Consider the following 22,067-nt stretch of genomic DNA (forward strand, 5'->3'; position numbering starts at 1 on the left):
AAGAGAAGAGAAGAGAAGAGAAGAGAAGAGAAGAGAAGAGAAGAGAAGAAAAGAAAAGAAAAGAAAAGAAAAGAAAAGAAAAGAAAAGAAAAGAAAAGAAAAAAGAAAAATCAAAGAATCATGTCCATAAGCAAGTTTCAGAAGAGGACAACCAAAAAGAGAGCGGGAAAGAAATCTTCAAAGACACAGAAATTCTCCTCCTCCCAGAGCCCAGCATTTCAAATGAAATTAAAACATGCGCTCTGGCAGAGGACTGAAACACAGAAAAAGAAGGATACACTGAATATCTAAAACATTTTCTGAGGAAAATAAACAGATATATTTTCCAATCCCTGGCATGAGAAAGACATCAAATCTCTGGGCAGTCTCACAAGAAGTCATGGAGCTATGCCTTCAAAATTCTGGGTGGATGATGATTTCGGGGCTTGGGATTTTAAAACTCGAACAATCCATCAAGTATGAGTGTAAATGAAGGCGGTTAAGGGTTCAAACTTTTTGTCTCTCTCATATCTTTCCTTGTGAAGCTAGTGGAGAATTAGACTTCCACAAACAAGGGAATAAGTCCAGGAAGATAAAAATATGATTGAGAAAACAGGAACCCACTCCACAGGAAAGGGACAAAGGGAAGCATGAGAATGACAGCTGTCCAGCAGGCACAGACCCAGACTGGGGAGAAGACAAGCCTCAGGGAAAGTGTAACAGACTTTTCACTCTGACATTTGGAGATAGATCTGCTGTAGAGTTTAGAAAAATATATTGATGGGTATATAGAGTTTCTGTTAGAGAAAAATAGTAAAAGTCTTAGAGACTTAGAGAGAGACTTAGAGAAAACTCTTTCAACAATATGAAACTGCTATTTTGTGGCTCAAAATTTTGTCAAACATTGGTAGTTTCATATTGCTCAACCTAACTTACAGGTGCATGATATGATGTAGGAAATTCGCTTTAATACTCTAACAATGAGAAAAGTAAAAGAAAAGTTGGAGGAATATGTGAAATAAGAATGCCATAAATTGTTATTGAAACCAGGTAACAGACACATGATGCTCATTGTCCCATTCTCTCTATCCATGGATCTGCTTGTAAATCCCGTAATAAAAAGCAATTTAAAAAGGACAATACTGGGCGCCTGGGTGGCGCAGTCGGTTAAGCGTCCGACTTCAGCCAGGTCACGATCTCACGATCCGTGAGTTCGAGCCCCGCGTCGGGCTCTGGGCTGATGGCTCAGAGCCTGGAGCCTGTTTCCGATTCTGTGTCTCCCTCTCTCTCTGCCCCTCCCCCGTTCATGCTCTGTCTCTCTCTGTCCCAAAAATAAATAAACATTGAAAAAAAAATTTTTTTAATAAAAAGGACAATACCAAAACGTGCCGAATTTCAATAATTTCTCAGACAGCTGAAGGAAGTTCCACTGAGCAACAGTCAGATGAAATCTGGTTAAAGAACCACTGGACACAGAAAAAAAAGTCAGTGCAAGAGCCTATCTACACTAGAACTTCACTCACAGCGGGGCAGGAAACATCACAGATGTCTCACATCCCCCTTCCATCCCTTCCTTTCTGCACTGACTCTGCTGATTCCAGGACTGAATTGTGCAACAAAACACGGCTCCTGCAAGCTGTTACAATTCCTTACACCCACAATTAAATAAGACAACCGTTTCTCACTGCCCATCAATTTCCTCCCAGCTCATTTCTCATTTTGTCTGAACTTAGTTTCGGGATTCATCCTTCTATTCACACTCTTGTAAATGCCCTCAAACCCTGCTCTCTCACTTCTGCTCCTTATAGCTGGCAACAACCAAGCCCTGGATGAACCCCACTTCATGCCTCTACTGCATACATATCCAGAGAACTAAGTATTACGGGAGAAAATCACCTAAACCAACTGACAGGCTTAATGTTATATTTATTATCACAAACTGTAAACTGGCAATTTTATTATCATTGCCATTTTAAAAGCAGCAAAATTATTTTCAAGAAGCAAGGTGTAAAACTGACAGCCAATTTCACAACAAAACAATGCATGTTAGACATTGTAATGTTATCCACAGGGTACTGGAAAAAATAACTATGTCAGAATTCTACATGAAACAAAGATATTTTTCAAGAATTAAGGTAAAATAAAAACACATAGAGACAAACCAAAACTGAAGTAACACATCACCAGCTGCCCAAATGAAGGAAAATACTAAAGAACATTTTTTGGCAGAATGGAAATATTCCTACACAGAAGCTCAGAGAATTAGGAAGGAAAAAAATAACAAAACAAATGGCAAATATATAGAATACCCCCCAAAATACTGACTTTTAAAAAATAATTTCTTATGAGTTTTAAAATAGGTCATTAAAATTAGCATCTAGGGGCGCCTGGGTGGCTCAGTCGGTTGATGGTCTGACTTCAGCTCAGGTCATAATCTCACGGCTGGTGGGTTGGAGCCCCACATGGGGCTCTGTGCTGACAGCTCAAAGCGTGGAGCCTCCGGATTCTGTGACTCTCTCCTCTCTCTGCCCTCCCCTGCTCGCACTGTGTCTCTCCCTCTCTATCTCTCTCAAAAATAAATAAACATTAAAAAAAATTAGCATCTAAATAAATAGTGAGTTAAATGAACTTAAATAAATAGCAAGTTAAATGCTAGAGATGTTGCATTATTAGGAAAAGAGTAAAGAGATAAATTAATATCAAATTTTGAGCAGTTATGGTTGTATGTTGTATCTCTAGGAACTAATAAAAGAAACAAAAGAATATACAACTTCTAACAGACAAAAAAAGTGGAATAATAAAAAATAATCAATTTAAATAAAGGCTAGAAAGAAGAAAAGGAAAACAGAACTAATAAGACAAGGGGGAAAATACAGTAAGATACATATTTAATTCTAAACATGAATGATTCCATTAAACTTAAATGGATAAATATACTAATTTAAAAACATGAGATACACATATAAAATATATTGAAATACACTTGAAACTAATATAACATTATCCATCAACTACTTCAATAAAAACAAACAAAAGCACACAATGAGAAGGAAACATTGAAATTAAAATAATGAAAAGATACTCTATGCAAACATATATATAAATAAAGTGTACATATCTCTGTTAATACCAGATAAAGTAACTTTAAGGCAAAAAAAATTATTAAAGATAGAGAAGGACACTGGATATTTAAAAAAAAAAACACATACCCAGAATGTCATTTGTTATTATTTGAAGAGGAGCCAAAAATGAACTTATAGACTATCCAGAAAGCAATGAAAAGAACACTTTTTACCCAACCTATGTAACAAACAAAAGCTGTATTAAAGGGCAAATGCTTAATCATCTTCATTACTGACTTAAAAAGATTAAAATTAGGGGCACCTGGGTGGCTCATTTGGTTAAGCATCTAACTCTTGATTTCGGCTCAGGTCATGATCTCCCAGTTTTGTGAGTTTAAACCCCACTTCAGGCTCCAGCCTGACAGCATGAAACCTGCTTGGGATTCTCTCTCTCATTCTCTCTGCCCCTTCCCCACTCACACACTCTCTCTCTTAAAATAAATAAACAAACTTTTCAAAAAATATCTTATTAAAAAAGAAAAAAAAAGACTAAACCTAAAGGGAACTACAATTCATGATGAAGACTTAAAGAAAGATCAACAAAGAAATAAAGAGGGAATTAGTAAAGATGAAAGTTGAAATTAATGACTGGAAAACCAAAAAAAAAAAAAAAAGGAGAAATGATTAATAAATCCAAAATGTTGTTTTAATTTTTTTTAATGTTTATTTATTTTTGAGAGAGAGACAGAGCACGAGCAGGGGAGGGGGAGAGGGAGACACATTATCCGAAGCAGCACAGAGCCCTATGCGGGGCTCTAACCCACAAACTGCGAGATCATTATCTGAGCCGGAGTCCGACTCTTAGCCGGCTGAGCCACCCAGATGCCCGCAAAATGTTTTTTTTTTTAATATATCAACATATAAATCCTTTCTAAACCCAATTAAGGAAAAAGAAGAGAATCAAATTATATAAGATTAGGAAAATTTCAAAGAACATATAACCGCAAATACAAAAGAGATTTTTAAAGTATGAAATCCATGACAAGCAATTTGAAAACCTGGATAATTTCTTAGGAAAACATAAATGAATCTGGGAAAAGTGGAAAATTCAAACAACCAATTACAATACGCTAGATTGGGGGACGCCTGGGTGGCTCAGTCTCTTGAGCAACTGACTCGATTTCGGCTCAGGTCACCATCCTAGGATCATGGTATAGAGCCCAAAGTCAGGCTCCACATTGAGTGTGGAGTTTGCTTGGGATTATCTCTCTCTCTCTCTCTCCCTCTACCCCTCTACCCTAATGGTTCATGCTATCTGTAAAATTAAAAAAATAATAATAACAATAACAGAAAGAAAAACAACCAAAAACAAAAACAACTGGTAGCCCACCATTGAGAAGGTACAAGGACCAAGTGATTTCATAACTTGTTTCAGCTAACTTAATAACAGAAATTCCAATATTATTCAAGTTATTCCAGAATGAAGGAAAAAATGGAAAATTTCCTAATACATTTTATGAAGCCAACAAAATTTTAACACTAAAACATAATATAGTAAAGAAAAATTTTTAAAAGAAACCATAATCCCTCTTATAAATATAGATGCAAAAATTCTAAATAAAATATTAACAAGTAATGTTCAGCTATGATTCAAAAGAATAACACTCTGTGACCAATCAGAGCTTAATTCAAGGAATGCAAAGTGAAATTCAATGTGATAAAGTACATTTAATGAAAATCGACAGCAAACTATTCTACTTGGTAAAACAAAACCATTTCAAATACAATCAGACAGGGATACCCACTATTGCTATTATTCAACATTGTCTTGATGGGTCTGGCAAATGAAATGAAAAAAAAAAACATTATTTTTTGCTAATTACACACTTGTGTACTTAAAAAACCCAATAACTATAGTTTAACCCTCCCGCCCAAAAAACTTAGTAGAATTAATGAGAATATTTGATAAGGTAACTCTGATGTAAGATAAATATACAAAAGTCCTTAGGCTTTCCCTATTATAGCATGGGAAACAGAAATAGGAAAAATATTCCATACACAGTCATGAAAAAGGCAATAAAATATTGTTATGGAATGAATGTGTCCCCCCCACCCACCCCAAATCACATGTTGATGCCTAATCCCCAATGTGACGGTATTTGGAGGTGGGGCTTTGGGGAGATAGTTAGATCATGAGGATGAGGGCAGACACCTCATGAATGGGATTGGTGCCCTTATAATAAGAGACCAGAAAGCTGATTGGCTCTCTTTCTGCCATATGAGGACGGAATGAGAAGTTGGTAATCTACAACCCAGCCAGGGCTCTCACCAGAATTCGACAATGCTGGCACTCTAATCTCAGACTTCCAGCCTTCAGAACTGTGAGAAATAAAGTTCTCTTGCTTATAAACCACCCAGTCTACAGGACTTTGCTACAGTAGCCCAAACTAACACAAAGACTTAGGAATAAAGTCAGCAAGGAAAGCACAAAATCTTAATGATGATAGCCATAAAACCATACCGAAGGATAAATTTAAAAATCTGAGAAAATGAAAAGACTTCCATATTCTTAGATGGGAAAATTTAAGAACAATTCTCTTAATGCCATAAAAGTGTGAAATTAAAAAGCAAGTAAAATATGGACTCCTAAAGAGAAAAGGAACATTAGGTAAAAGCTAAAACAATCTGAATAAACTATGAACTTCAGTTAATACTAATACATCACTACTGGTTCATTAATTGTAACATAAGTATCGTACTAATATAAAATTTTAATGGGGGAAAGTGGGTGAGAAGTACATGGAAACTCTTGGTAGTATCTTCACAATTTTTCTGTAAATCTAAAACTTCTAAAAGGTAAAGTTGGGGCATTTTTAAGATTTTATTTTTAAGTAATCTCTACACCCAATGTGGGGTTCTCACATCCCTGAGATCAAGAGTTGCATGCTCTACTAACTGAGTCAGCCAGGCACCCCTAAAGTTTATTTTAAAAAGCATATTTGTAAGACAAGCAGGGAAGTTTAAAAAAAAACAACAACTATAGTTTCAATCAAATGGATAAAAGTATCTTAAAGTTTAGAGAGAAAATAAATGCCCAAGAAAGCAAATAAATGAATAAAAAAAAATAGTGAAGGGAAATAACCTATAAAGCCAGTATAATTAAATCAATATGGAGTATTAGTCTAGGAATAGGTAAACAGATCTATTAAGGAAAGAGAACAGAACCCAGAATCCAGAAACAGAATCCAGTTTACATGTGATTTTAATACATGATAAAAATGTATTTCAATTTGATGGGGAAAGAGCGATTATTTTAAAATAGTGCTGGCACAACTGGCTGTTACATCATGGTAGAAAATAGTCCCCAGTCTCATATTCTAAATAAAAAACAAATTCCAGATGGAATAAATGCTTAACATAATAAATAAAGCATCATAAAGGTAGAAGGAAACGTAGGGAACAACATTTATGATCTGTTTCTTAACCAGAAAGAAAAGATAACTATATGTGAGTTTATAAAAATTAAAAACAATTCGCGTCGCAAAAAAAACCAAAAACTATCATAAATAAACAAAACTAATGAATAGGCAAAGGATAGAATTGGGAAAATACTTGCAAAAGAGATTACAGATAATGAGTTAGTAATCATTACCAATATACAAAGAGCTCTTAAACATTGGCAAGAGACAAGCAGCCCCACAGACAAATGGGTAAAGGATGTGAAAGGGAGTTAGTTCATGAGAACAAACCCACATAGCCACAAGCATGAAGATGCTCAAAATAACCAGTAATTAGAGAAATGCAAATTATAGTGAAAAAATACCATATCACTCTACACCCAATCAGATCAAAGAAAAATTAGACAGCAATAATACCAATTGCCCACAGGATGAAGAGAAAAAAATGTAAATTGTTTACAGCTGTTTTGAAAAGCAGTCTGACAAATATTTTTACAATTAATAGTACACAGATACATCAACCAACAAACTGCACTTCTGGGAATCTATCTCCCAAAAATAAAATCACCAATAAAATGTTTATTATAGCATTGCTCTTATTGGAAAAAAAAAAAAAGAGAGAGAAACAAAATGAATTTTCAGAAATAAGGTAATAAAAAATGGTGCACTAACACTGTCAATTATTAAGCGGCCATTGAAAAGAATGAATTGAAGCTCTACCATCTGACTTGGACAGATTTTCTGGGATGTATTTTTGTTTTGCTTTGGGTTTTTTTTTTAATTTTTTTTTAATTTTTATTTATTTTTGAGAGAAAGAGTGCAAGTGGGTGAGGGGCAGAGAGAAAGGGAGTCACAAAATCTGAAACAGGCTCCAGGCTCCAAGCTGTCAGCACAGAGCCTGACGTGGGGCTCGAACTCACAAACTGAGATCATGACCTGAGCTGAAGTCCGACACTTAACGGACCGAGCCACCCAGGTGTCCCTGTTTTGTTTTGTTTTTTAATTTCAGTATAATTGACATACGGTCTTAGGTGTACAATAGAGTGATTCATCAATTCTGTACATTACTCAGTGCTCATCATGAGTGTAATCTTAATCCCCTTCACCTATTCCACCCATCCCCTTCCCCGCCTCCCCTCTGGTAACCATCTGTTTGTTCTTTATAGTTGAGAGTCTGGTTTTTGGTTTATCTCTTTTTTCTTTGTTCATTTGTTTTGTTTCTTAAATTCCACACATGAGTGAAATCATATGGTATTTGTCTTTCTCTGACTTATTTGGCCTAGCATTATACTTTCTAGATCCATCCATGTTGTTGCAAATGGCAAGATTTCATTCTTTTTTTATGGCTGAGTGATATTCCATTATATATACACCACACCCTCTTTATCCATTCATCTGTCAATGGACACTGGGGCTATTTCCATAATTTGGTTATTGTAAATAATGCTACAATAAACACAAGGGTATATATATATATCTTTTTGAATTAGTGTTTTCATTTTCTTTGGGTAAATAGCCAGTAGTGGATCAGATGTATATGAGAAGGTGAATATGGAGACAAACATGGGAGGAAACCGACCCAGTTGCCAATATAGATTACTTGTAGAACTGAGAAGGAAAAGTGGGTGTGCAGGGGTTGAAAAGAAAAATTGGGTAGCATGTATGATATGATCATATTTATGTTAAGGATATTAATCAAAAATGGCTACAACATGGATTAGGATATAACATGATAGGCATGAGAGTCAATCTTCCATGCAGCCTGCATTCTCAATACCTCATAGTCATTTGGCACTTTCTCATCCATTGAACTGTTTACAATAGAAGTCTCAGAATTTTTTCTTGTATGCTTGTGTGGCAATCCTACTGATAATTATTGTTTTTCATTAACTGTTAAAAGAATTTTATGAAACTAAAATTGTAGACCCCACTTTCCAAGTTGGGGTACAGTTTTACACAAAGTATGTACTTATGCATAAAAAAATTAGGAAAAATAAGGAGTCAGTGTTTATATATTTACTGATTGATGAATGTCTATAAAATGAAAAAACTAGTTACAGAAGAATATGCATCAAGTATTCTATTTCAGTAAAAATAACCAAACCCTAAATAAATGCTTAAATAGTTTTAAGTGAAAGAGAAAGCTTCAGAAAGTATTCACAAAGCCACAGGCACAGGTGCCATCAAGGGGAGGGAAGCAGAGGGGAATGGGGCAGATTACTAGCTTAATTTTTTTTTTTTTATCTCTCAGCATCTTACTACTTCACTTATTACAATAATCAAAAAAATATTACCTTGAAATCTAAAAACATTAATGAGAACAAAAATAAACTGCAAACAATAAAATGAATTAAATTGGGTATGATAAGATCCATTGTGTAGATTAAACGAGAAAACCTATGTGAAGTGTTTAGCATATTGTCTAACATTGCAGATACTCAATAAATGTTAGCTCTTTTTTATTAGGAAAAAAAAGACTACAAAGAGTAGTGGAACTTACAAAAAAAGAAGGCTTTTGAGTGTGACAGGGCACTTTTTTCTATGTTACTGAATCTGATCTCTTTTGGAATACAAGGATTCATTATCATAACCATATAGCTCACAGAATACACTTTCATCAACAGCAAAAATAAAATTATAATTACATAAATAATATACTTAAAAAGGAGAGGGCAGCCTTTTTGCCTTGAAGTCTACTTTAAGAACTTTAAGAACCATCCAAAGGCACTATGCTTCTTCACAACTACTTTGGATAAGAGATATGTGGGCCCAGGATGCTTCTCCCAGGTTAGAAGAGACAGAACTCAATTCAAATAGACTAGAGAGTGACACTATTGTTCTTTTTGAGGGCCTGCCCAAGTGGGAAATCCATTCCTACATGTACAAATTCCATTCCCAGATCTGAGGACATCCTTGCCAGTATGCCTAAAAACATGTGAGTTGAGTTATATCCACAAACTGAATTTGGTCCATCAATATTGTTCTTACTGTCCAATGAAGCATTAAAAAAAGTTCATAAATTGCATAAGTGCATTATTAGTCTTGCTACTTACATGGAGTTGACTTTGTCTTCGGGGCCTTGCACTTGGCCTGTCACAGTCCCTTTGCTGGTATTCTTCACCCAGCCAACCACTCCTATTTTCCTAGCCTCATCTTCTGTGTACTGGTTTCAGGAGAAAATATGAGAAACAAAATCCAACATCAAAAACTGACAATTTTCTTTCCTAAAATATAGTCTATGCCAAAAATTGTGTAGCTGACCTACAATCATACCTCTGTTCACAGGAATCCTCACTTAAGTGGTATTTTTTAGTAAATTCCACTTTCAGTAAAGACAAACACATTATAAAACAATAAACTGATAGTGGGAATTACTTCAGAAAACAGTTTCCGTGATGTGTTTTGGGATCCATAAAATTCAGTTGCATTGCCCCCATGCCTGCTAACAGTGAATTACATTGTCTGGTTCCAAAAGATGATCACTCTGAGATTTTCAATCACTGAGGAAAAATACGGAGTTATGATCAATACAAAGAATTCAATTAAAAGATTCTGATGTCTTCCATTGGCTGTGGACTTGCCACACACACGTTGTTAATTGTCTATAGATAAGTTTATTTCTCCTATTATTCTTAACAGTTTTTAAAAATTCCTTTTCTCAGTTCCAAATTCAGTTATGCTACTGGCAAATGAACATTTTGATTTTGAACTATTTTAACTATATCATACTAAATTCTTGTAGATCTCATCTACTGGAAATTTTTAAAAATATGGTCTTCTGTTTGGAGGTCAAAGTGACCAAGAATCTATACACTCTACATCCCCAATTAAATGAAGCAATACAACCCAAGATGGTTATAGCCAGAATTTATGTTGGAGCCAGTTCTGAAAATAATAATGAAAAGAGAGAGAATCTGAACTGTGGGGGGAGGGGCTATCTCAAAACAAGGAGACTTTACTGGTTGGGAACATGTTAGAACCCTCAGAGGTTAAGAACAGACAGGTAATAAGCTAGCGACTGCCAGCTGAAATAGTAGGTAAAAACACACGCACATTTAACTTTTAGGAAAAGAGTATATTAACAAAATTAAAAAATGTAAAGCAATAAGGAGTCTTAACTTCTAAAAACCGAGAACCACTTCCTTATGCAACATGAGCATTTTTCATTTTGCAATTCAAGATACAGACATTTGCCTGGAGGGGGTTCTTCGATCCAGAACAAGGGGAAGATCCCATACTTTGTATTCTATATACCTAACCAAAACATTTAATTTGATTATCCCAGTAGAAGTACTTTTGAAATTCATACAAAACATTAACTAAAAACGAGGCAGGCTGAAATGTTTTTAATAGACTACTTTTAAAAGACAGCTTTAATCAAAAACTTCAAGCAGTAATTTGGAAGAAATACAAATACTTCATTTGCTGTCAAGGATGGAAAATAAGCAGTAGGCTAGCACTAAGTAGAAAACTGCTCTATGTCTGTGAATAGAAATAACAGTAGGGAGAAAATGGCAAAAAAAAAAAAAAAAATAGTGAACAGACTTACTGACTTACCATTCTGAAGCAAACACCTGTATTAAAAAAAGATGAAAAGAAATGTCAGTTTGTCTACCTTTAAAAAAAGGTATATATTTCCTGACCTAATTTTTATCTAGTCCATTAAATAGTAAGTAAATGAAATGAACAAAACCTTTTACGTCTGAACATATTCAGAAAGTATTTTTAAAAATTGTTTTCTTTTAAAATAAAAATGAAAAAGGAAGACTATTTTTGGAGAAAGATAGTAATATTCTGAAACCAAAGAATCATGAAATGCCACACTGCATACTCATTCCATTTCAAAAAAGTAAACAAAACAAACTACTGATCACAAGGACAGTTGAGTATATTTGGCATAAAATTTATACATCCTCAGCTTTTAGAATTTCTTCTTTAAGTGCAAGGACTAAATTCAAGTTAGAATGTAATAAAAACATTTCTGTTTCCATTTTAATTCCACATTCTGGAAAGGCAAAACTACGGGGATGGGAAACTGACGAGCTGTTGCCAAGGGCTGAAGGAAGAAGGGGTGCTGTAAAGGGGCAAGAAGGACCTTTCTGGGGTGAAGGCACTGCTCTGCATCTCATCTGTGGTGAGGGTTACAGATCTGTATGCATTTTTCAAAACTCATTCAACTGTACGCTAAAAAGGGTGAGTGCTACTGAATTTAAATTATACCTCAACTGAAAAAAATATTTTTTAATACATTGGGAAATCATAAGCGATAGATCAAACCAATATTCAAAGAGGCCACAAGATAGTGCTTCCACCTACAGCAACTGAGCCTGCTTTAAAAAGAGATAGAAGGGATCAATGGCTTAGATAATCTTATATATTTTGTAAGCAGATTTATAATAACAGGGGGCATCACTTGTTTCCTGACAATAGCATATTGTGGTATCAAATGAAAATGAAGGAAAAGCATAGTAAAGCAATAAAGACAGGATACATCACAAATGGAATTTTTATAGGGCTATAAAACATAGTTTAAAAGATACATACAAAGTGAGGAGAAATGATGAGTGGCAAGTATTGATCTGAAGGGGAATCAGAAAGGCAGTTTGTTAGATAGAGGGAGGGAAAGAGAGTAGCTTGCAGACATAAAAGGAACTGGCAGAACTTTCAAAGAGAAACTTGAGCTAAACCAGGACATGTAGAAGAGAGGGACAAAACAGGAGAGAAAACAGGCAGCACTAGTGAAAAGTGTGCAGTTGTTTTATCCTAAGCATGAGCAGATCCCAAAAGACGCTGACCAAGAAGACTTGAAGGTTTTGGTCCAGGCTGTATTGAGGATATTCCCCTGAGGTCCTTCTCAGTGAGCACCACCGCCCCCCCCCCTCCCACACACACACAATGTCAGCATTATGAAAAGAAAGCCAGGCAACTGAAGTAACCAGAAATGGAAAACATCTGGCCCAGCTCTTTGCTATTCAAAGAGTATTCCAATGCCCTGCAGCGCCAGCAGAACCTGAGTTTTTTAGACAATCAAATCTCAGGCCCCTCCCCAGACCTACAGAAACAGAAGCTCTGCAGGTGGAATCCAAGAATCTGGTTTTAACATGCTCTCCAGGTGATTCACATGCCCACTACAGTTTAGAACCGATGGTTGGCACTACCTCAAAGAAAGGCCTGGGAAAGGTTTGAAAAGGATTTTTATTTCCGATCAAGAATTGCATCATAAAGGGGAAAAGTCTCATAGGGTCCTGCAGATCAGATGCATTTCCCAGTGACGCTGTTCAAGTTCATGTTGGTAATAAATCATGACCTTGCATAGCAATGTTGCTTCACCTATCTTACAAGTCAGCAGCACTACATGAAAGAAGCTACAGACAATGAAAAGGCAAAAACACCTCCCCTGGTGTCAGAGCGGCCCTGGTCTCCTTAGACTGTCACTTAGCTAAATATCCAAAAACATGTCATTGCACTCCCTTTACAAATTATTTCTAGCCCCAAACTTCACTTAAGACTCACTAAAATAACAACAACAATAATAATAATAATAATAATAGTTCTGATTCAACTGTTTCTAGAAAAATGGGTAATGGTGTTTTCATGTCCTAGTCCAAATTATCATAATCTCTCAACAGCCCCCTTAACTAGCCTCTGTGCTTCTAGTTCTGCTGTCCTACAGTCTAGTCTCTATAAAACACCTAAGGTGATTGTCTTAAGTAAAGTCAAATCATTTTCATCCCCAGCTTAAAACCCTGTACTGACTCCCCATTACACTCAACATAAAAGGTATCCTGGTTGCCACAGCCTGCAGACTCCCTCTGATGAGTCTGTCTACCTCTTATTTTAGGACTCCTCTCGTGGCACACTCCATTTCAGCCGAATTTGCCTCCTTTGTGCTCCTCAACATGCCAAACATATTCCTGCCTCACAGTCTTTGCATGTATCATTCCCTCTGCCTAAAATGCTCTTTCCTCTGATCTTCTCATTATTCAAGTCTCTGCACAGATATCATCTCCTTAGAAATATGTCCCCTGACCAATTCACCTAAAACAGCAATGCACCCCATGTTTCCTGTATAGGCATAGTACTGATTACATATGACATTACAATGCATTTATTTGCTTTTTAAAAAATTTCCTGTCTTCACTGTAAGTTCTATTCTGTCTTGTTCACCACTGTGTTCCCAGAACCTAGACCAGGACTTGGCACATAGTTGTTGAATAAATGAATGAAAGACAAACCAGCTGATACATACTTAAGTGAAATATTTAACTCTCGTGTAGTAATTTGCTATTAATATTGCAAATACACATATCATATTGATTAGACTTTATTTCAAAGTGATGATAAATTTACTGCATTCCAGAGTTGAAAAGAATTTCAAGAATTCTGTGTTGATTCTAGCAGAACATTACCTAAATGATAATACATAGCGCTGTGAAAATTAGTAATGGGAAATTTCACTAAAATGGATTCAGGAGGTTTCAGCAGAGGGAGCTCTCATGCCCTACCACTGGTAGTCATTTGCAGACCCAACAGGAAAGGAGAGACTTGACCTTACACGTACTGGACCATGCACGTGGATACTACTTTACTACTCCAGCCCAAGAAAGAAACATTTCCTCAGCACCACCCCTGTCCCATCCAGGGCAACAGCTCAGCCAATGAGAAGCACCATATTTGTAGCTCCCAGTTTACGCTAGTGGACTTTCTGTTTAACAGCTTTCCCAACGTACCCGTTTTCTCCTTAAAAAAATCATGTGTTCCTTTGTTGCCCAGGCTCATCTAAGGTTGTGACCCAGCTTGTTTGTCCTGACTTATAATTCTCTTTTATTCCCAAATAAATCCATTTTTGCTGGCAAAATAACTGGCAGTTTTAAAGTTAACATTACCTGTATACATACATAGTATATATGATACTATGATACAAAGGATAGTGAGAAGCCACTAGATAATGTCTAGGTTGACCAAAAAAAAAAAAAAAAACTGAATACAACCACAAGAATGGAAAAGAAAGAAAATCGGTCATCTTATAGAACTTAGAGGAGCAAGATCTAGTGATGATTTTTTTTTATATTTTTATTTTTTAAAAATTTCCTTAATGTTTATTTATTTTTGAGAGAGAGAGAGAGCGCACGTGCGCGTACGGGAGGTGGGGAGGGGCAGAGAAAGAGGGAGACACAGAATCTGAAGCAGGCTCCGGGCTCTGAGCTGTCAGCACAGAGCCCAATGGGGGCTCAAACCCAAGAGCTGTGAGATCATGACCTGAGCTGAAGTCAAACCCTTAGCCAACTGAGCCATCTAGGTGCACTGCTGGTAGTATTTTTAACTGTGAGTGATAAGGGCACACATATATTTATTGAACAAATCCTAAAATGCTAGAACTAAAGAACTGCCATTTAAGTGTAAGAGACGTAACTTTAGGCTAAGTTCATATTGCTTCACAAACTGGGTCAAAAATGGAAGTGTTGCCCATTACTTTAGGCAGTGACAGATGGACAAAAAAAAAAAAATCATAAGACTGAAATAAATCTTTCATGTGTGAAAGATTTAATGTGTACTTAACAGAAATTTAGCTTGTCTTGGTTTCTGATCTAATGTTTTGAGGTTGAAACCATGGAGATCAAAGACTCTGTAATATGTCCTTCTGTGTCCCTACTTGGGAAAGAATACAGAATGTAATAATTATTCAGTTAAATTTATTTAATATATGAACATCTGTGGCAGACACTGCCAGCTGCCTACACAAAATCCATCTTTCTCTTCTACCTTTCTAACAGACTCTGATTTTACTTGGGACAGCAACATGCCTTTCTGTGTTTCCCATCTTCCTTGAAAGAGGAGTGGCCCTGAGATGTGAGACAGATTGCTGCTTGAGGATTTCAGGAAAGCTCATTGACAGGACTGACTCAGCCAGGGGTTTTGCCCGTATAGCCTTTCCTCTCTCTTCCTGACTGTAGAATGAATATCATGATGGAGCTATAGCAGCCTTCTTGAAACCATGAGGGAAAGGACAAGGACATTATAGTGGCCTTGACCCTGACCTGGCCCCTGAGGGAAGGGACAGGTGAGGAATGGGGAACTACTGATAAAGGGAATTGTGAGAGAGGGACCCTTTTTGGGGGTGGCAGAAATGTTCTGGAACTAGATAGTGGTGATGGGTACAAAAATATTCAGACTATTGGAAAAAATCACTGTATGTTTAGTATGCTATGAACACTTTAAAAGGTGAATTTAATATTATGTGAATTATATCTCAATCTGTCTCTATCCGTAGAACAAGGGCAGTCATTCTCCAACTCCGGTCACCATACAACATCCCTGACTCTTCCTATCACTCCACAACAAAACGCTCTGGGGAACAGATCATCTTGACATACTGCAGCCAGAACTCTGGTTGAGCTCTCTCTAGATTTGATGACCTATGTCTAGAGGAGAAAGCTTCTTCACCCCTGTAATAGCTCCTTCTTTGAGAAGGAATATCTATTAGTGTGACACTCCTGACCATTCTACCCTGTCCCTACTCCTCACACACAGACTTATCTAAGTGTTACATTTGGAAGAAGAAACAAGCATTGCCCAGGTGCTTTCTCTTCTTCCTTCTCTGGGGAGTACATTTCGCTTGGGGATCATCACTTCTGCTTTGCTTGTCAGGGGAGCCCTGCCTATGCCTGGGTGAGTGTGTTAATTCTGCAGGAGAGATTATTACAAAGTCCACTTACCTGAAGATTTCTGCTTTACTCTCTTATTTGTCAACAACTCACATAATGAAGAGAGGTGTTATCCAATGGGCCCCTTAACCATAACCCTCCTTTTAAAGGCTTACAAGGAATGTGCATCAAGAGGTGGCAGGACATCCAACCCATTAACTTTGTGAAGCAGTGAACCATGCGAGAATTAACCATTCAAACCTCCATAATCCACTTTGAATTTCCTCAGAATCTTTCTGAGTCCTGATCCCTGGTTTGAAGCACGCTGTGCAACAGAGGGAGGCCCATAAAGAAAGAAAAAGCCAATGTGGAGATAGATTTTCTGCAGTTTTACAGCACTAGCTGGAACACAGCACTCTTGGGACAGGGCCTGTGTTGGAAGAGATGCTTCTATGGGCTCCCATGGCCTCTCTGCACCCCTTCCACCTCACTTGTTAAAGAGAAGGGGAGCTGATATGACACATGCAGCATTTTTTTTGTTGTTTTTGTTTTGTTTTGTTTTGTTACAGACACACTGCTCTGGAAACTGGGACAGACATCAGCCCCTTCGGTTATGAAAGACTCCAAACACAATATGCTGCTGAGTCGAGGCTCGATTGGCTGTGATGACGGTGGAAAGATGTGTCAGTGAGAAACTCTGAGGTAAACATTTGCAAAGTGAATCTTACTTTAAATTCACAAAGGGGGGGCGCCTGGGTGGCGCAGTCGGTTAAGCGTCCGACTTCAGCCAGGTCACGATCTCGCGGTCCGTGAGTTCGAGCCCCGCGTCAGGCTCTGGGCTGATGATTCGGAGCCTGGAGCCTGTTTCCGATTCTGTGTCTCCCTCTCTCTCTGCCCCTCCCCCGTTTATGCTCTGTCTCTCTCTGTCCCAAAAATAAATAAACGTTGAAAAAAAATTAAAAAAAAAATTCACAAAGACACACTGCTATTTAAAGAAACCATGATGAATTTTAAGCATCAGCATCCTTTCATGTAAAATGAAATTTTCCTATTGTAACGTACCCCTTCATCCTGGGATCTGACTGCATGTGTCAATTTTAAATGCAGGAAGTCATCCAGTCACTACCTTACAAAGCAGCCCTTACTGATGTTAAACATCTTTATTTTTCAGAAAGACCTTCCTTTAACCTTTCACCTTCCATCCAGGGTTTGCCCCCTGGAGCCACACACCATGGCATCTTTCACATTGTTGAAATAGCTGTCACACTACCGTTTCTTCTCCAGGCCAACTATCCCCAAGCACTTCAATTTAATTGAAGACACTTTTGAAGTCCTGGCCATAAGCACAGCCATAGGGGCTATAAAAACAAGCCACCAGCTTGACCTTGAAAATACTATCCTTTTTGATTAGTGAGAGGCACAGATATGTGTACACAAATAAGTGTAGTTGGAAGCAGAATGGATTAAAGAGAAGTAAAAACAAGAAGTAGAACGGGACTATAAATGAAATGCTATAGGAAGAAAGATGAGCAAGGGAATTAGACTTAACCATATTTATGTTTCTTGGCTTTAGGGACTCAAATTTTCAACCTCTAGGACACAACTTCTTCCTGTCTACATAAGGAAAAATGTGTACATCCAAATCATGTGGTGTCTGGCAAAACTATGTAATAACTCATTCCAATTTTTATGTTAAGCAATCTTAAAGAAAATTACGTATTTCTGTAGTTATATAAGCTACTCCTATTCTAAATCTGAGTTAATATTGTCAAAAATAAACTGTTGAACTTCTAAAGCACAGGTAAACCAACAGATTGCCACAATCCATTTCTACAACTGTCATTAGTGTTCACCAAAGAGCTGGTAAAGCCTCTATACACAGCTTAATCAATTTCCCTCCCAAGTTTTCAGATTATGTTACAGTTTCAGATATAATTGTAATTAAAGATTTATAGCAACATTTTAAACCATGCCATAGTTACAAATGCTCTAAAAACACAGGTTAGTCCCCTGCTCCCCTATCCCTGCTTCCATAGCCCCCACTGCAACAGAAATTGGTGGCAAAAAAAAAAAAAAAAAAAAAAAGAGCTTCTTGAGAACATGGAGATTAAAAAGTAGAGGATGGGAAGGGAGCAGGGAAAAGTAGCTTAACAGTGGAGAAACCTGACAAACACTTATCTCAGCCAGGTGATGGAGGCTGAGATACATACATAAACAGTAGGCACCCTTGATATGGTGTGATGAGAATGGCACTTGACCTCTGGTCTTCCACTCATCCATAACCCCAGTCTTATTATGAGAAAAATACCAAACACATTGTACTGGGGAGCTCCCTACAAAGTACCTAACCCCAAAGTACACCTCAAGACTGCCAAAATCACTGAAAACAAGAGAGACAGGGCAGGTGAAATCCAAAGAAATCTATGGAGACAAGATAACTAAATGTAAAATGATATCCTGGATGAATCCTGGAACAGAAAGAAGACGTTAGGTAAAAACTTTAAAAATCTGAAGAAAATATAGGCTTTACTTAATAATGATGTACCAATATTGGTTCACCAGTTGTGACAAATGTACCATACTAATATAAGATGTTAATTAAAGAAACTGAGGAGCACCTAGGTGACTCAGTTGGTTAAGTGCCCAACTTTGGCTCAGGACATGATCTCACAATTTGTGAGTTTGAGGCCACATCATGCTCACTGCTGTCAGCATCAAGCCTGCTTTGGATCCTCTGTCTCCCTCTCTCTGCCCTTCCTTGTGCAGTCTCTCTCTCTCTCTCTCTCTCTCTCTCTCTCTCTCTCAAAAATAAATAAACAGGGGCACCTGGGTGGCTCAGTCGGTTGGGCGTCTGACTTCAGCTCAGGTAATGATCTCGTGGTCTGTGGGCTCAGGCCCCACGTCAGTCTCTGTGCTGACAGCTCAGAGCCTGGAGCCTGCTTCGGATTCTGTGTCTTCCTCTCTCTCTGACCCTTGCCCGTTCATGCTCTGTCTCCCTCTGTCTCAAAAATAAATAAATGTTTAAAAAAATTAAAAATAAACAAACAAACAAACAAACAAACATTTGAGGGGCCAAGATGGCAGAGCAGCATGGAAGCTTTTTTTTTGGCCTCTCTTGTCCCTGAAATGCAGCTAGATCAAAACTAAACCATCTTTCACACCTAGAAAACTGATTTGAGGATTCACACAACAATCTGTACAACTGGAACCACAGAACTTGGCAGATATGTGGTGTGAAGAGGTGAACTGGGGGAGAGAGAAGCCACGGAGGGTAGGGAGCTGTTTTTGCTTGCAGAAAGAGGACAGAGACAGTGGGAGAGTACAGGAAAAGTATTCCCTCTCAAAGCAGCTGGAGAGAAAGAGAAAGAGTGGAAACAACAGCAAGAGACTGAACAAGAAAGGGAGAAAGGAAAAAGAGGGTTTAAATGCCTTTAAGACTCTATAAACAGGGGAGCACAGAGTCTGAAACTCTGCAGCTCACTACCTGGTAGAGCTCCGGTGGGAAGGGCGAATCCCCAGGAGCAGACAGTGAGGTCCTCAGAGTCCTCAGGGCACAAGGGAGAGGCGGTTCCCCCACTGGGAGGACATTTGGTAGAGGCTGTGGGGCCTCCCCACAGGCAAAGTTCCCAGTGGACCCTGGAGAACAGCCATGTTCACTGGTGTTGGAACAAGGACATTAAGTGTGAAGCCTGGCGCCAGATGTGTGTTGTGATTTACCATAATCCCTGAAAATGCTGCTGCTGCACGATCATGTGAACTTTTTCTGGGGCACACTGGCACCCAGCTTCAGTCTCTGAGCATCTACAGCAGCATGGTCTCACAAATGTACCAGAGGGCAGGCTGGGACACAGCCATTACTCAGCAAGACCCTTCCCCAGGGGGTCTGAGAAGGTCAAAGGTGCAGTGCGCTCAGAAGTGAGGAGTTGGGAAACACAGCCCCATCTGAGGTAAAACTTTGGAGGGAGGTACCACCTGGCAGGCTGATGGCTTGGTAAAGGACAATGTAGAAGCAGGGAGTGGACAGAAGCTGGAAACAAAGGAAGGGTGCTTGATTGCCAGCCCCTGAGAGCACAGAGTTCTGATACTACAGACTGAGTAGCTGGGTGACACCATTTTCACCCCTCCTGTGCATGCGTATGCATGCCTACATGGGCCACAATGATCCACCCCAGTAAACTAAGCAGTGCCATCTAGTGGGGAATGGAGCCATTATTCCAAGCCCCATATAACTGGGCCAACTGCACTCTAGAGGAACACAAGTCTCTCCACCTGCTTAGTTTACAGACTATAAAGGGCTTCATAGCTTGACTTCTAGGGGAAAATGGGTATAATTTCAATCATATTTCATTCTGTTTGCTGGTTCATCTATTCAGTTTTTTTTCTTTTCTTATTCTTGCATAAAGAGAAAAATTTTATTTTTATTTTGTTTTTATAAAAAAGATTTTTAATTTTTTCTACTATATTTTTTACTTCTTTGTAAATTTTTTAAATTCTATTTTACTTGCATCACTTCATTTTATTCTATATTGTTGTATTCATTTCTTTTATTTTCAAATGTTTTCCTTTTTTTCCCTTTTCTTTTCTTTCCCATTTTCTCCTATGAAGCTTCTTTCAACAACCAGACCAAAACACAACTAAAATCTAGCATCCATTATTTGATTTTTTTGTGTGCTGTTTTTAGTTTTTTAATTTTTATTTTTTTTCTTTTATTAATTCTTTCTCTTCTTTCAAAATGAAGAAACAAAGGCATTCACCCAAAAGAAAGAACAGGAAGAAGTGACAGCCAGGGACTTAATCGACACAGATACAAGCAAAATGTCTGAACCAGAATTTAGAATCACGGTAATAAGAATAATAGCTGGGGGGGCAGAGGGGGGGCGTCTGGGTGGCTCAGTCGGTTAAGCATCTGACTTTGGCTCAGGTCATGATCTCACGGTTTTTGAGTTTGAGCCCCACATTGGGCTCTATGCTGACAGCTCAGAGCCTGGAGTCTGTTTCAGATTCTGTATCTCCCTCTCTCTCTGCCCCTCCCCCGCTCTCACACACACACACACACACACACACACACACACACACACACTCTCTCTCTCTCTCTCTCTCTCTCTCTTTCAAAAATAAATAAATAAATAAACATTTAAAAAAATTTTTAAAATAATAATAGCTGGTGTTGAAAAAAAAGCATAGAATCCCTTTCTGTGGAGATAAAAGAAATAAAATCTAGTCAGGATGAAATTAAAAATGCTACCACTGAGATGCAATCTTGAATGGATGCCATGGTGGCAAGGATGGATGAAGGAGAGCAGCGAATCCGTGATAGAGAAAACAAACTTATGGAGAATAATGAAGCAGAAAAAAAGAGGGAAAGTAAGGCAAAAATGCATGATATAAGAATTAGAGAGGGGCGCCTGGGTGGCGCAGTCGGTTAAGCGTCCGACTTCAGCCAGGTCACGATCTCGCGGTCCGTGAGTTCGAGCCCCGCGTCGGGCTCTGGGCTGATGGCTCAGAGCCTGGAGCCTGTTTCCGATTCTGTGTCTCCCTCTCTCTCTGCCCCTCCCCCATTCATGCTCTGTCTCTCTCTGTCCCAAAAATAAATAAACGTTGAAAAAAAAAAAAAAAAGAATTAGAGAACTCAGTGACTCATTAAAAAGGAATAGCATCCTAATCATAGGGGTCCCAGAAGAGGAAGAGAGAAAAAGGAGTAGAAAGGTTATGTGAACAAATTATAGTGGAAAACTTTCCTAACCTGGGGAAAGACATGAACATCAAAATCCAGGAAGTACAAAGAACTCCCATTAGATTCAACAAAAACCAACCATCAAAAAGGCATATCATAGTCAAATTCACAAAATACTCAAGCAAGGAAAGAATCATGAAAGCAGCAAGGGAAAAAAAAAGTCCTTAACCTACAAGGGAAGACAGATCAA

At 38.0% G+C, this 22,067-nt stretch overlaps 1 protein-coding gene across 3 annotated transcripts in view; it reads right to left on the reverse strand.

Moving 5' to 3' along the window:
* The window catches only part of ACYP2 (acylphosphatase 2), a 191,629-nt gene that overhangs the window by 146,890 nt on the left and 22,672 nt on the right, over positions 1–22,067 (reverse strand). For all 3 annotated transcript variants that reach the window (XM_040453732.1, XM_040453730.1, XM_040453731.1), the window contains exons 2-3: positions 11,057–11,073; positions 9,553–9,662 (exon numbers count right to left, since the gene is read on the reverse strand). In XM_040453732.1, coding sequence (XP_040309666.1) covers positions 9,553–9,662; positions 11,057–11,059 — 113 coding nt within the window. In that variant the 5' untranslated portion in view covers positions 11,060–11,073. The remainder of the gene's footprint in view (positions 1–9,552; positions 9,663–11,056; positions 11,074–22,067) is intronic.

The sequence above is a fragment of the Herpailurus yagouaroundi genome, unplaced genomic scaffold (assembly GCF_014898765.1).
Source record: "Herpailurus yagouaroundi ecotype Mexico unplaced genomic scaffold, PumYag 210, whole genome shotgun sequence".
NCBI classification, from domain to species: domain Eukaryota; kingdom Metazoa; phylum Chordata; class Mammalia; order Carnivora; family Felidae; genus Herpailurus; species Herpailurus yagouaroundi.